Raw genomic sequence first — 15,097 nt, 5'->3', positions numbered from 1 at the left:
TCATCTAAGGAATTAATCTGACAACTGCCCACGTTTACACCTCCCACAAGCTCCCAATCAGAGGGAAATGAGCTTTAATCTCCTCCAACTCCCCTCCAGTTTCAGAAAACACTAGATGTGCAGTCCTTAAACCGGGACATTTCCGGCATGCTGCTTCCATTTAAATCTACAGCTTTTCCTAATGCAGCAGCCCTGGCTTTCACAGACTTGTTTTTTCTGGACACTGAGGAAACATGAATTTTTTTGTGTGGGTTGGATGAAGCATTAAATCTGGAATAGACAAAGTTTGCAACATTTTTACATGATAGTCAGCTAGATCTTAGTCATAACAAATAAAACTCCACCAGTTTTTGCTGCTGATTTATTTGGTGATGGGGTGGAGGAAGTAAAGGCGTACGGGTAACTGACAGTCGTAAAATCAGAGATGTTAGTCTTAAAGAACAAACTTTTTCTATGTTTCCTTCTAAAGCTGAAAACTACAAGCTGTGGCTGGCAGAATGTGTTATGACAGGAGCTTTTTATTAATAACACTCCAGGAGTCCCACCGACCCTTCATCTGGCCCATTGCCCTTTGGAAGTGTCCGTGTACAAAGATTCCTATTTCCCATGAAAGAATTTTAATGGTCTCGCAGAGTCCCCGTGTCATGATACATGTTCCAGAGCCTGAAACTCAGGGCCAGTTTGTGACCTTCCTCATGCACCTTCCAAGTGAACATCTCCAAACACTTTTAAGCCTGTTATGTCTGAAAACAGCTTAGGTATGTTTTTGCTCTGTTTTATTTTCATCAATTTACTTGCCTTGGGGTATAAAAGTAGTGGGGAAAGCAGTCCTCTCAGTAGATGGACCAACTTACGGGTCCAACCATGCCCCCAAACTGGATTTGGGCATTGGGATGCTTATCACCCCCTCGCTACCTTTGCATCCCGGAGAGGGTGATTAGGAGAGGCTCGCGAAAAGCCAGGGCAGAACCTGGAGCTAGAGCAAAGTGCTGGGGGGTCCCTGCCCGGAGAGCTGGGACTGGTCACCTCGGCTCCACAGCTGCAGCTCCAGTTTCCATGAAGGCAGCAAAGTGGGTGCTACAGCATGGCTCTGAGTGGAGGGAACTGTGATCTCTTGAGATGTGTCCAACCCACAACATGCCCAGAAGGGACACTCAACTCTTCTTTTGAAAGGTGTAGCTGAGATAAGTTACTTGGTTTCTGCTGTCACAGTTTCACCCTTAACTTTATGTAGCTGAAATTGTGAGAGATCCTCCAAAGTGAAACACAGAGACTGTGACTATTTTGGGAAAGTTTTCTGGAAAGGATTAATAATTTCATGTCATTCAAAGTTTTAACTACCATTTTCCTTCACTCCTTCACCCTTTTGACAGAAGGGCTGGTTACTTATTAATGTGAAGTCATAATTATTGACAGCCTTAAAGTCATGACAGTTCCATTTGATAGTTATACATTAGTCAACATCTTCTCTTGAGCATGTAATGACAAACAGCATTTGCTGTTTTTAATAAGACGGGGAAGGCTTTGCCCCTTGCCTCCAGAATATTGTCGTCATTCCTATTATTGCATTAGCAAGGGGAGGCCGTTCCCCCTCGGCCCTGTTGTGCTAGCGGCTGTACCGCTGGTGCGGGAAAGCCCAAAACCCGCTGGCTGCTCCGAGTTTGGAGCCCAGGGGCCTGGGGAGGTGTCCTGCAACCGGCCGTCCTTCCGCAAGGAAGCTGCGGCGCGCGGGGCCGCGCTGAGCCGAGGAGGGGAGAAGGGCACAGCGTGGAACGCTGCCCTGTGCCTCTCGGTCTGCTCCAGGGTACGTAAACTCTGCAACTGCATTTAACGAGCGCGGAGCTTATGGCCTGCATGAAAATCATGCGTTGCTAATGGCTGGCCCTTTTGGTGGGGATTGATAATGAGTGATTGGAAGCGGTAGACCACAGGCTGCCTTTCCCACAGCTCGCTGTGTATATAAGATCTGATAAGGAAGTTCAAGCGAAGCTTAGCTTAAGGTCAACTGATCATTAATCAACTGCGTTTCTGAGGTAATCAGCCTGCAAAATGCTGGCCCACTGTGGCTTTCAAGGCCCCACCTACAAAGAGCTGTAAAATGTTTGCTGAGCTAGATTAAACACAGCTTTAAGTGCCACCTATAGACTACAAAGCATGATGTGTCTCTGTGCAGGGTTAACCCGCCAGACTGACACTGTGCTGACTGTCACCCCATCCCACCCCACACAGGCAGTATCCCAATCTACCATGCTGGGGCCATTATGGCTTTTATATGTTCTTAAGGCAGAACCTGGGATGTGCTCTGCACTTCATTTTGCAGGAGCTGAACACCTTGTTGGTGTTGGTTTGAGGTGTTGTGCATATGTCTGTCCTGGGTATGCTGGATATTTGCAGGAAGACATGCAAAGTGTTTAAGAAGTACCCTCATTTTAGAGTGGAGAGTTTACAAGTCCAGGGACCTGGTGACTTGGCGAAGGCTGTTCTGGTTTGGAAACCACACTGAACTCTGCTTGTATGTATGCATGTTGTGGATGGGAGTAATTTTGGGACAACACCCATGTAGAAAGTCAAGTGGAGATAAGGAAATAAATAAAAAAAAAAGTCCTTTGAGGGTCATGCTGATGCTTTACATTTTTTCCTGTATACATATTAGAGGTGGATCCCATTTTGGGTACAGGAAAGAGCCAGGCATGTTGCAACCATGTTCACAAATGGACCTTGTTTCGTTTTTGTTTGTCTGGCGAGATAAAACCACATTATAATGTAGCATCTTTTTTCTCAGCTCCTTCTTCCTTTCACTGTCTACCTCCTGTGGTGATTCAGTACTATAGAAACTGTCTTAAAATAAAGTCTTGCTTCTGTTAAATTCACATGGGTGACCAGGTCAGATAAATATAAACTGTTTGTCAGACACATCGCATTCATGGCATCCTCCAAAATGGTAAAGTTGCTGAGCAAAAGGATCTGTGTCCTTCCTTCTTTATTCTGTACCATCGAATAAGGGGTCACACTGCCGCTCTTTGAACATATAAAATGTTTATGATCAAGTATTTTGAAATATACCTGTTTAATTATCTGGAGGATTCTGTCTGGCAAAGTTCCTAATCATGTAACAATCTAACCTTTAGTCGGAGCTTCACAACATGCTGCCCTTGCGGAAATGAATAAATGAATAAGAAAGGAGGTCTGCATTGTCTTGAAGCGGCCCCATTTCCTCCACAAAGGGAGAGCAATCTGCACATGTTCTGCACGTCACACACAGATTTTGTATTGGGGCTGTTTCACTTGATGCTGGTGGAGTGGAAAGAGAAGATTTGGGAGGAATTGTAGGGATGTCTCATGACTTTAAAAACAGTTAAACAAGGACAAAAGAGGCTGGACAACTCTTCCAAGCAGATTCTTGTCTAAAAAATCCCTGAAGAGAAAACACATCTGATGATTTTTCTAAGCTATTTTATAGTGTTTCAGGATCTGAGTGAGTGTAGTTTATCTCCAGCTTTTCACAGAAATATATTTCTTTTAGTCTGTGAAGGCAAGCACCATCATTTGGTGACCCAAGCAATCAAATCGAGGTGAAGAATTGAACGCTGGGACCTGTAGTCTGGGGGGACCTGCATCTCTGTAGGGGTTGGTGACTACTCAGATATGCCTCGATAGCTGTTTGCTCCTTTCTGTTTTTGCACCACCAGTCTGAGTCGCAGCAGAAACTGGCATGTGTTTCTTTCACAGTGCTAGAATCCTAAATGTGGGCTCTCTGTCTCTTCTCTTAGAAGCCGTAAGGACAGTTTGGAAAGTGAGAGCTCAGCAGCTATCATTCCTCACGAGCTAATCCGCACCAGGCAGCTGGAGAGCGTTCACCTGAAATTCAACCAGGAGTCCGGGGCGCTGATTCCGCTCTGTCTAAGGTGAGTGAAACTCCCTTCTCCTCCTCCTCCTCCTTGGCTCTGTGCTAATGTGCTGGGTTTGCTTTGTGGCAGTGTTTCACCATACAGACATGCATGCAAAGGATCCTTAAAGGCCAGAGCTGAGATATTTGCCAAAACACATTAGGAGCAGATGATGCTTTGCATATGTGTTCATCATGGTAAAATTGTTTCTCATTCTTTTTATTTCCTCTAGTGTATTTTGAGTGCTGAAACAGGACAGGGTTTGTATAGGATTTTTTTTTATTAGTCTAATGCTGGCAACTCTGTGATAAACAAGGGGTGTGTTACCATATTTTTGTCACAGAAATCCCTTAAGTTGTTAAGTCTGGCTTGTGGACTTTAATACAAGTATTTGTACAAAGCCTAGTTCCAGTCAGTTTCTGCATGGAAGTGTGTTTTGCAGACAAACTCTGTCAGTTATATGTTGGAAGGTACGAAACATTTTGTGCACACTCTACACGTTACCTTTTGAAGGTTCAGGTTGCTCATACCACTGTAAGTGACTTTTCTAGGTTTCCACGATTTCAGTCAGTGCTATTTTAAAAAACACTCCTGACAAATGTTCTTATCCTCAACACAAAGATGAACTGTAGAGACAAAGGATTGCAGGTGATTGAGTTACTTTGGCTTAATGAGTTACATGTCTGTGGAGCCAGAGTTATCAACAGCAAGTGCACACTTGCCTGTTGAGAAATGCAGTGCGATAGTTAACATGAACACACTCTTTTCTGCATGACAAATGTATGAGCAGTCTGCCCTGGTCACTTACCACAGCTCAGCTGGCCAGAAATAATGCATCAGGCAATTGTGACTCAGTTGTTAGGCACCGTATATCCTACCTGGAGTTTTTCCAGGTATGTACTGGAAGCAATTCATGGGTGTCTCGGAGACTCTGAGCCTAAATACCAGAGTCATGATTTGCCTTGTAAAAAACATTGAATGAAAAGAAGAAAGAAAAAGAAAAAACAAAAGGATACTTTAATGGTCGTGCATGTACATCTGGGCATTTTACTGAAATGCTTAGGTAGTGCAGATTACATTTGTCAAGTGCCAGGGCAATGGACCACCAGGTGCTGTCTCAGTGTATAAGTCTGGCCCCACTGATGGGCCTGCTTGGAAATATGTTTTCATGTTCACATACATCTCCATCACTCTGTTAAATGCGGCTTGCAAGCTCTTGGTTCACACTTGCATATTTTATTCCACAGAGGAAGGCTGTTACATGGACGGCACTTTACATACAAAAGCATTACAGGGGATACAGCAATCACGTTTGTATCAACAGGAGTAGAAGGAGCCTTTGCTACAGAAGAGCACCCCTATGCAGCACATGGACCTTGGTTACAAGTGAGAGCTCCTCCATTTCTTTTTTTCCCCTTCCTCCTTTCCTCCTGAAAATGATTCCATGAAGGGTTTGCGTGGCTTAAAAGTATAACAAGCCTCTATATCCTCCTGCAGCATCTGTGATACTTCTTGCATAATATTATCAGTAGTTATATATGCAAAAAATAATGTTGAACTGTTACTATTTATATTAATGGAACTCAAAATGACAAACAGTGGCTGGAAAGTTCTGAGATTTTCTGTGAATACAAGTGTGTGTTTCCTGGAGTTGCAGAACACTTTGCAGACTGTATTTACTCTGATTTACTCCAGAAAGGAATTTGGGGAGGCAGAGTGGAATGGCCAAAACCAGAATGGAGCCAGGGCAGAAGAGCTAACAAGCTGATCTCAAGAGAAAGCTGTGGGACTTTGATCCTACAGAGTCAGGATCTCAGCTTTACATCATCCTTTAGAGGAAGCGGCACACAAAGGGCTGCCTTCTTTGCTTCTGTTGCTCTCCTATTGATTCCTTGACAAATATAGTAGTTACTTGAGGCACCCACGCAATTTCTGCATTCACAATCTTTCTGTACAATGGATTTTCCTTGGAAGCTCCTCATCTGCTTGGTGTTGAGGGTCATCTCTACTGAGGCCCAGTGATGCACTGATGGTATGAGGTCTTAGTGCTATTCCAGACTTTAATTTCTTCATGACTGTAAAGTTATGTGGAGAAACCCATATCTGAGAGTCTGTAGACATGCAATACTCTTCTGCCTTCTCTGTTGCTATGGCCTTCCTCCCTCTCCTTCTTTTCATAAGGCAAAAGTCTATCTCAGACCTGTAGATTACAGTGTGACAACTAACCTTCCAGTGACTTATTTTCAAGGTATTCCACTGCCTGTGTTCATAAGTCTGGAGGAGATCATGCCAGGAAATCTGTATGACTGGTGGAGGAGCTGATCTCGACTAGAACCATCTCGTGTGTAGGGATTTTCAAAGAACTTGTGGGCTTTGATTGTACAGTCTGGAAAGTGCAACGCTCCTGTAATGATTAACAGCAAACGGTCAGGTTTAAGGGTGGGTCATCTGCTCTTGGCTCCTGTGCTTGCCAACACATGATACACAGGATCTCGTGACTGTGTTAACTCCAAACATAAGAGTGTTTGTTTGCATTTACATCACATTTTGAAGTGTATTGATGTGTAGAGTAGTCAGGTAACCTCTAAACAGTGAAGAATGGCAATGATTAGGTCACCATTCAGACACGTAGCTAACATTAACCCTTTTGCTCCTGGTTGTTTCTGTGCCTGTTACTTGTGCACTGAGAATTAGATATGTTTTTCTAGTAAGTAGGAGGGAAAGGTGGGGAATTTTTGACTTCTGCAAGGTGGGAAGAAGCACCTTCCCCTTCATGTCTCCTGCACAAGGTTAAGATATCAGAGCTTCTCTTCTTAGGGGATGGGCTCTGCCGCTGGCTCCTGCCCTGTCCCTGTGGTGGGAGCGATGGGGACAGCCTGGCTGGGGGAGGCAGGGAGCCTAGAAGCAGCCGGGGACGAGAGGAGGAGCACGCGGTTGTGCGAGATACACGTGGGAGTGTCTGAGGCGCTTGGCTTTGCATGCGATGGGAGGCTTCATCTGGCCTCAGCAGTCCCTTGTGGTGCCGGGGGTGGAGGAGCGAGGCTCGTGTGGCTGCACTTCAGAACTAAAAGAAACTGTGGCGCACGCCATTCCGAGGAGGCGAATTCTGTTTGGTTTAGTCCCTTAGCTCTGGGCTGGCCACGTTGGCAAGCCCAGCGAAGCCTCCCGAGCGAGGCCTGGAGAGGATTCGCCTCCTCCCTTGCTTGGGACCCCGGGCACTGCCACGGGTTCCTGGGCGAGTTGGCAGCTCGGAGACGCTCACTGCGATGCAGGGCCTTGTTGCAAAGGCGGCTAAATGAAGGGGCTACGTAGAGGCAAGAAAACAGGAGGCCTCTCCTCCCGCGCACACTTCCCCATCTTGGGGAAGGAACAGGGAGCCTGAAAAATCCCGTCCGCGACTGAGCGGCCGGCAGCACCCGGCTCCTCTTGGGCCTGAGCTGCGGCGCAGCGAAAGCCCAAACCTGCAGACTAAACACAGCACCTCCTGTTTACATCTCGCGGGCCGGGCCGGAGAGGGGCCGCGCGGGCCGAGCAGCAGCCCCGGGCGCTCCGAGGGACGCGCAGCAACGACAGGAGTTTGGCAGGGCCCGGTGCCGCTCCTAGCAGACAGGTGTCCGTATCAGCGCCGCAGCTGGGACGCGGCAGGAGCCATTTTAGCAGCCTCAGCAGAAAAGGCAAGGAGTCATTAGACCGCAGAGATTATACACCCCGCTTCTATCAACAGCCTTTCCAGGTCACGTTTGAGGCATGTTAGTAGGGGAAGCCTGTCCTGCTGCTGCCCATGCTCTGGGGATGATTAGATTATTTCATTTTCCAGAGCTGTCAAATTGGCACCTTTCCCAAGTATTTGGATTTTTTTTTTCATTTAAGTAATATTTAATTAGTTCTAAGAAGCTAAATTCTATTAAAGGTCTAAGCATGTCAGGCTGGTTTATTTCTGAATTTCTTCCACTGTGTCATGTATTGTTGAATAGGGAAATTGCTTTGACTCAGGAAAGTACAAACATATTCAAGAAGTCCCCCTTGTTAACACTAGGCTCCTGTTTATATGCTAGTTACCGTGGCAAAGTCTCTGATGTGTAACACTTGCATTAACATTACACATGATCAAAGGCTTCTGCAGTTCTTTCTTCCATCCCCCCTTCCCCCAGCGCAGTGACAGCAGTGCCCTGGCACAGCCTCCGAAACGCGGCTCCCACCGCACGCGTTCCGGAGGCACCGGGAAAGGCTGCGCGGGAGGCGTCTGGCCCTGCCTTGCGGGGTTAGGGGTGCTCATGGTGCAGGCAGGCGCTGACCAAACTGCCCCACAGGGCCATTTGTAGTCGTGGGGAAGTGTCCGTGGTTTTTGGCCCAGCAGCTGGGCCGTGCCAAGCGTGCAGCTCGTCACAGATCAGTGTGTCTGTCTGTAAACCCGAAGCAAGGTGAGCGTGTGCATGTGTTCTCCCTCCCCATCTGTCTTATGTTCAGGCAGATGATAGAGACGCTCTGTTGAAATGTGTTACTGATCAAGCCCTTCCCAATAAAGTTGCCTGAGCCTTTAATACATATTAATATTATCCTGGGGTAGTTTGTGTCAAAGCCTGTCAGCATGCATCATCCTTTGGGAATTACCATCATTAAGTCTCCAGTGATGGGAGTCAGGACATGCTTCTGCAAAGCTCTTCTGCTTTTATGTGGAGCTCTGTGCTCGGCTAGCACAAAGTAGACTGTTCTCCCCTCCTACCTTGCTCACCTGGACTGCTTACTCTCCCCAGAGGGGAGAGGGAGGTTTGTTTAACACTACCTTCAGATAATTTCTGCTCCTGCTGCTTTAGGCAGTCATTGTTCTAGGGGAGATGACATTCAAGCCTTTGATCATGTGCAACATTCGTGTTGCACTTCAGATATTGCTGCAAACTCTGACATACAAGCCAATATACTGCACTAAAAACAAACCTATAGCTAAAGAGTTCTTGTTAACTGCAAAATCAAGCAGCCAGAATTTATGAAATAGCTAAAGAATAGTCTCTGCAGTTTAGACGTGACCCTGTTACACATGTGCCTTTCAATACATAATCTAACTGAATGGTGCTTTGTATTTTTCCCAAAGGATGCCTGCCTCATTCAGTTCACAGAGATGGAACATGGTTTGGGGATGAATCAGGGCTGACTCTTGCCTATAGGACTTCTACTTCATTTGTTTATCAGAATTAGAAGGTGTCTAATGAATGAGGCAGGTAATTGCATAAAAATCACAATAGTCTCACGGTGAAGTCTGTTAAATGTTGCCCTGGAGAATTGGATCCTGTCCCTCCCTCTACTCCAGTGTTCTTTCTCAATGCTATTGCACGTCCTCAAGACAGAATGTTCACAGGCGTCCACTGGGTTTGCATTCCTCAGCTTCTGGAGGGCTGACTGGAGACTCGGGGTCTGATCCCCGTTCCCAGCAGCGGTTCTGCTGCAGAAAGCCCTGTGCCCTCCAGTGCTAAGTACACTGGAAAATGGGGCCCTGCGAGTCCTGAGCTGGGCACCCGAGGAAGTGGACATTTGGACTCAACTTCCTCTTCACTTGTTTTCCTCTGTTTGTTAAGGAAACCTTCTGCTAGTCATCCTGTGAAGCTTAATGCAGTGTTTGCCGAGCACTGCGGCAGCGCAGCTGAGCCCCGGGGACAAGTCCCTCCCCACCGAGAGGGGAAGGATCGCGCGGTGGTGGGCAGTCAGCCTGGGAGCTGAACGCTCCTCTCAGCTCCCTGCCCTCTTGCATTTTTGCCCTGTGACCGTGTCAGGTCTCCTGGCTTCTGGAGGCCTCCCTCCCCGACGCGCGCCCGGGAGAGGAGCCGTCGCTGCCTCGCCGGGATGGGAGGCTCAGCGCCGGAGACGGAGCGCGCGGAGGACGCGAAGATTAGGTGCTGCGAGTGTAATCCGTGCTGGCAGCCGTCAGCTGGAGCATACTAAATGAAGGGGAAGAGAGGAGGAGGGAACGAGGAAACAACTTGAATGATAATGAAAAGAAATGATGACTAATGCTGCATTCAGCGAGCAGAGCCATCCCGAGGCCTGAGCAGGGCCGAGGTCTTGTGGGAGAGGAACTGCAGGCGATCCCGTGATTACAGATTTGCTTGGCGGCGCAGACGGATGCCGGGGCCAAATTAGCGTTGCGCAGGCGATCCCAATTCGGGCATTTCCCAAGTTTGGAATGCCTGATATTGCCAGTCACAGACGTGGAGGGTTTTTTTACAGGTAATTCACTCAGTTTCTAGACAAATCCTGTTAGGCAGATGGAGGCTATGGCTCGTTTGCAGTTTGTGCCCTCCGACTTTCACACGAGCTGCAAAGCTCAAAGCGTCAGCAGGACTTTATCCTCTGGCCCCGCCACTATTGGGGAACATTCTGCCCAGCTCCCATGCAGGCACCGTGTGGATGTGGAGACTGTGGAAACGGGCTTTGAACCCGTCTCCCTGCCCTCTGTGTCGCCTCCCACTTTGGCCTCTGATCTGCCCTCCATCCTGTTTTTCTGTGTCTTTGTCTTCCCCTCATCCTGGCCCGGCTTTGCTTTTCTCTCCTCCCCTTCATTCAAGTTGGCAAATTCCTTCTCCTCCTCCTCCACATTGCCTGACTTCCAGCAGAAATGCTGAGAGCGCTGGAGAGGTTCCCTGCCTTTAGTCCCGATGTGCCTGGTGCCATAGCAATCCCTCGTCGCTCCGAGGAATGATTGGAGGCAGAAGTGCTACTTAGCTACCTCCGCCCTGTGCTGGGGGAGAGCGGCGTTGGGCTGGGACATGCTCAGTGAAAAATAGAGTCTTCAGTGCATTTTTCCTGCTTTTCCCTGAAAGGCTAAGGACAAACAGTGACTTATAGAGGCTTCTGACTTGGCAGAGCCTTCTCATGATTGGGAAAAAGACTTTTCCTTGACCTCCAGAACATTTTTTGATAATCTTTGTAGCTCCCCACTGCAGGGGTAGTCTTCAGGCTTTGCAACAAAATGATCATATTTGTTTGTTAGCACTGTTGAAAAGTACCTTTTCTAAAAATCCCCTCGGAGATAACTTGATTTTTCTTCCCCTAAAACCTTTAAGACAACCAGAACCAAGACATCCTGCATGGAAAAATAAGTTGAGTCTTAGGACAGCAAGGTCAAACTTTTAATAGAAAATGTTAAATAAGCCCGCCTGTTGACAGGGTAGATACGTGAAGCCTCTATGAAGCATCCAACCTCAGGAGCTATCAACATGCTCTATCTGTGCTGGCAGTCTGGGGGAGATTACTGTGAGCAGGGTCATGGGGGATGATCCATTCTTTTGGTTTGGCAACCTAAGTGAAAAATCTGGGGAAGAAACTCAGACTGAGCCCGATCTTTAAATATTTTCAGTTTTTCTTGCTGAAACAAAAGCCTTAGACCAAAAGCTGAAAAAAAAGTCCTTTTGTGTTGAATGAAACCAGAAATAGAAGATTTTCTTTAATAAAAACAGTGAAGAAAAAATAAACTAGTTTTGCAGAATGGAGCCGGAGTTGTTAGAAGTTTTGCCTTCTCCAATCTGTGTTTGACGGATACAACACTCAGCCCAGGATATCAGAAACTCATGTTTTATTTTCTCCCTTTTATTTGAACCCCTGTTTCTGCTTCTTGCCTTAATGGGCGCCACAGCTATAGGGTTTTTTTTTTTTTTTTTCCTCAGCTCATCCAATTGGAGTTATTCCACATCATATAAAACATTGAATTAGTCACAGGGACAGAGAGCACAAGAGAATGACTCTATTCCGGTAGAGTTGGGACATTCCCTTGGAAATGAGCACATCTGGTTCTTCTCTCAGCTATAGCACATGTTAAACCATTTATGCATATTGGCATAATGGCAGCAGTGGCTGCTCAAAGCAGCCTTCGCAAGAGGCCCCTGATGCTCGAGATGCCCTCCTGTAAGTGGCAGGTGTGAGCTGAGCCTTCTCCTGAGCACAGGGGATTGAGTTTTGTTTTCCTCGCCTTTGAATAGACCTCCGCACCTCGCTCGGTGGGTTTAAGGACACCTCCTGAAAGCTGTGTGGTTTAAGTCACATAAAACTGCAACCTGCTCCTCCCTAAAGCAGTTTTAGGAATCTAACCCAGCAGAAGCTTTTTCTTAATCTTTTTGGTGGCTTCCTCTAAATTCTTCAGTAGGTTTAGGACTATCTAAACTCACTCTCTCAGGTTAGCTTATCTCCTTCCCTCAGTAGTCTCCAGACCTCTCCACATGTTCTTCTTTCTCTTTGTTGAATGAGACACCAGGAGAAAATTACATTAAAGGTAAAAAAAGGCCCATTAGGTCATCTTGGTGGTCCCCGGGGAATGACGCATCAACTCATCTCCAGCCTATGCTCTAGTGCTTTGCCCAGGCTAGTTTTGGATGATTCAAGTTCTTCCATCCTGTTTAAGCAGACTGATTATCCCACAGCCTAATTCCCCTCCCTTGCTACTCAGAATATGTTGGCTACTTTCTGTGGCTTTTCTTCCTCCTAAGTGGAGCATTCCCTGAAATGCCTGTTCTTCCTTAATGTTTTCACTCTGAAAAAAAATCAGTATTGCCTGATAACTTGGCTCAGCCATTCCCATCCGAGCCAAGCTCCGGGTTCCCTGGAAGCAGTTTTGCCTGCAAGGCGGATCTCACCAGGCTGGGCTATGAGGTATCCGGGTTATTGTAGCCGGTCTTGTAGTTGGGGAAGTTATGGAGAGATCTGGTGTGGTCAAAGTTCATTCAGCAGCATCATACGCTTCCCTTGCTGGGATTGTAACATCACTGTGTGAAGCAATAGAGTCCCTTAGGCATCTGAGTGGATGTTTTCCCTTTGCAAGAAGGACCATGAGTCTCCTGGAAGAGTGACGCTGGAATTTCCCATTAAAGGTGTTTGCTGCAGTGCTGGTACTTTTGAGGGGGTAATGAGAACTGTGGGGAATTCAGACAGGAAGGGGACCTCTTCAAACAGTGTCCAATCTGGGCATGGCATAAATGCAGTGAAAAGACCTCAGCCCTGAACCTCCTGCAGTCACAGCGAGGCTGTCCATAGAAGACCAAAGCAAGAGGAAAGCAGGGGGATGGCCTGTAGGGTGTCCATGATCCAAAGCATGGTTTATTAGAGGTTATTATCGGTTATGTTTAATTTCAGAGTGGAACCCAGACACAGATTAATTTCCTTTTTTTGTAGGAATTAAACTGGAGCAGTTTCAGTGCAAAGGGCTCCTACAAGTTGTAGGGTATTTGCAAAGGTAGCAGATGCCGTGTGGCTTAAGGAACAGCCGCTCCACCCAGCCCAGGCAGAGCACCTGTGTGGCTGAACACTTTCTTAGGTAGGGTGGTGAATTTACCCGGGGGTTTATTGCAGTGTGTCCCCACCTTCTGTGCTGAGCTCTGCGGCCCATCTCTGTACTAAGTCCAGAGCTAATAAAACGTGGTTTCTTTCCTGTGGCAAGCCTGTTAAAAAAGCAAGTGGCAGTGTTTAATGCAAACAAAGCACTAGGGCAAAGTGTAGGTTGTCTGGCTTGTTCCTAGATAGGCAAGAAAAATGGGTATTATTAGCAAAAGCAGCCATGCTTAATCATCCCTGGGCTAGTCGCTTGTGTCTTGCCGTGGACAAAATGCCTTCTGAAGGTGGGCAGAGCTGCAGCCAGGTTCTTAGCTCAGCTTCTTCCCTGCTCAAAGGTTTGTCAGTTGTGCCAGGCTGTCAACATCTGGGTGACCTGCAGCCCCAGCCACCCTGTCCCGAGCTGAAAATGTCGAGCCTCGGTGGTAGGATTGAACACCAGAGTGAGACACGTCCTAGGTGTGGAATATAAAGTTTTTAATATGTCACTACACATCAGTTCCTTTCAGAGGTGGATGAACTAGTCTAGAGCCCTGTGACCTTGTGGGCATTTTTAAATCTTGCCTGTTTTCATGCACTCACAGCTGTGTACCTGCAGCAAGTCACGATACGGGTTTCTCAACTATCTGCAGGTACAAAAGCGTCAGCGCAGGCTCCTTCACTTGACCTTTAGGCAAGTCCTGCAGGTAGGGAGCAGGTTTCAGCGAGCACGGGTGGGACTTGCCACGAGAGGGAGACATGATGCATGCAGCCCGCGTGTTCCCGAGCGCATCTAGCTGTGTAAGATGGCATAGCATGGTATTTTGTAGGGTGTCTGGGCACCTACAGCTTGTTGGTGAGGCAGCAAGAGCCCAAACTTTGGACCCTAGGTTGTGCAGTAGGAACCTGCACTAGAGAGATGAGGGACTTATCTCTTGGCCAGTCAGTGTCTTTCCGAAGCATCTGCAGCATGAGCAGAGCAGCAAAGCAGTGATAAAATGGAGTCTAAATCTGCTGGGAAGGGGATTGCGTGTGGCCGGGCCTCCCCGGCTCAGGTCACGGAGATCCTGGTGTGAGCGGCCTGCGCAGCGCCGGAGGAACCGCTCCAGGTACCCGCAGCCGGTCAGCGCGGCCGTTCCCTGTCCCGGCAAACAGCCGGCACAGAGCTGCGCCCTGCGGCCGACTCCGGCACGCTGGCCAGGCACCGGTGCTCGCGCGGGACTGGGAGGGCACAGCGCCGCGAGCGCCCGGCAGTGACGCCAGGAGAGCTCCCGCGCGTCCCCCGCGCTTGCCGAGAGGCCTCGCGGGAGGACAGGCCCGCTCGGAGCCGAGGCGCTGCCGGCTCCGCACCAGCAGCGGCTCTGCCGGATCGCAGGCTCTTCCCGGAGCTGCCGCACACCAGGCCTCTGTTGTTCTTTGGGGAGGGAAAAAGCTGCTTCATCATTGTGATCTCTGTGCAGTGTCCTGTTGATAAGATCAGTTAACAGCACCAGAGGAAAACTCCAGATTCAGGTCTGAAATATAAAGTGAACGGGGCCTATTTGTTTAATTTGAGCTTCTAAGGTTTAAATCCCGAAGGAAATTAAATTAGGTGCCTAGAGCAATGGCAGTCTGTCATGTTTATTTGCTGGGAATGTCACCTTTAATATCATGCATATATAACGTGTGTGTGTTAATCTAATGGGGTATCATACTGTGCGGGAGCAGGCGTGCTGCAAGAGCTGGAAACCTGAAACATTGTGAGAGAGGGAAGCTGAGGCTGGCCCGGGTTTATTCTCATCGCCCTGGGCAAGGGCAAAGCCACCCTGGGTTCTGCCGCCAGCTGGGGGGTGCCAGCCTGACCCCCGAGCTCCGGCCTTGCCGCTCCTGGGCCCTTAGCCTGGGCTGGTGCCGAGCAGGGAAATCCCACCCGGACGCGAAGC

At 48.1% G+C, this 15,097-nt stretch overlaps 1 protein-coding gene across 5 annotated transcripts in view; it reads left to right on the top strand.

Annotated features, from left to right (window-relative positions):
* The window catches only part of SUFU (SUFU negative regulator of hedgehog signaling), an 85,230-nt gene that overhangs the window by 63,772 nt on the left and 6,361 nt on the right, over positions 1-15,097 (top strand). For all 5 annotated transcript variants that reach the window (XM_088528664.1, XM_088528663.1, XM_088528665.1 and 2 more), the window contains exons 9-10: positions 3,771-3,905; positions 5,135-5,273. In XM_088528664.1, coding sequence (XP_088384790.1) covers positions 3,771-3,905; positions 5,135-5,273 — 274 coding nt within the window. The remainder of the gene's footprint in view (positions 1-3,770; positions 3,906-5,134; positions 5,274-15,097) is intronic.

Source organism: Tinamus guttatus, unplaced genomic scaffold, assembly GCF_059628265.1.
Source record: "Tinamus guttatus ecotype Peru unplaced genomic scaffold, ASM5962826v1 Tinamus_guttatus_pri_ptg000314l, whole genome shotgun sequence".
NCBI classification, from domain to species: Eukaryota; Metazoa; Chordata; class Aves; order Tinamiformes; family Tinamidae; genus Tinamus; species Tinamus guttatus.
Note: the sequence above shows the minus strand (reverse complement) of the source record. Positions and strands in the feature narration are given on the sequence as shown.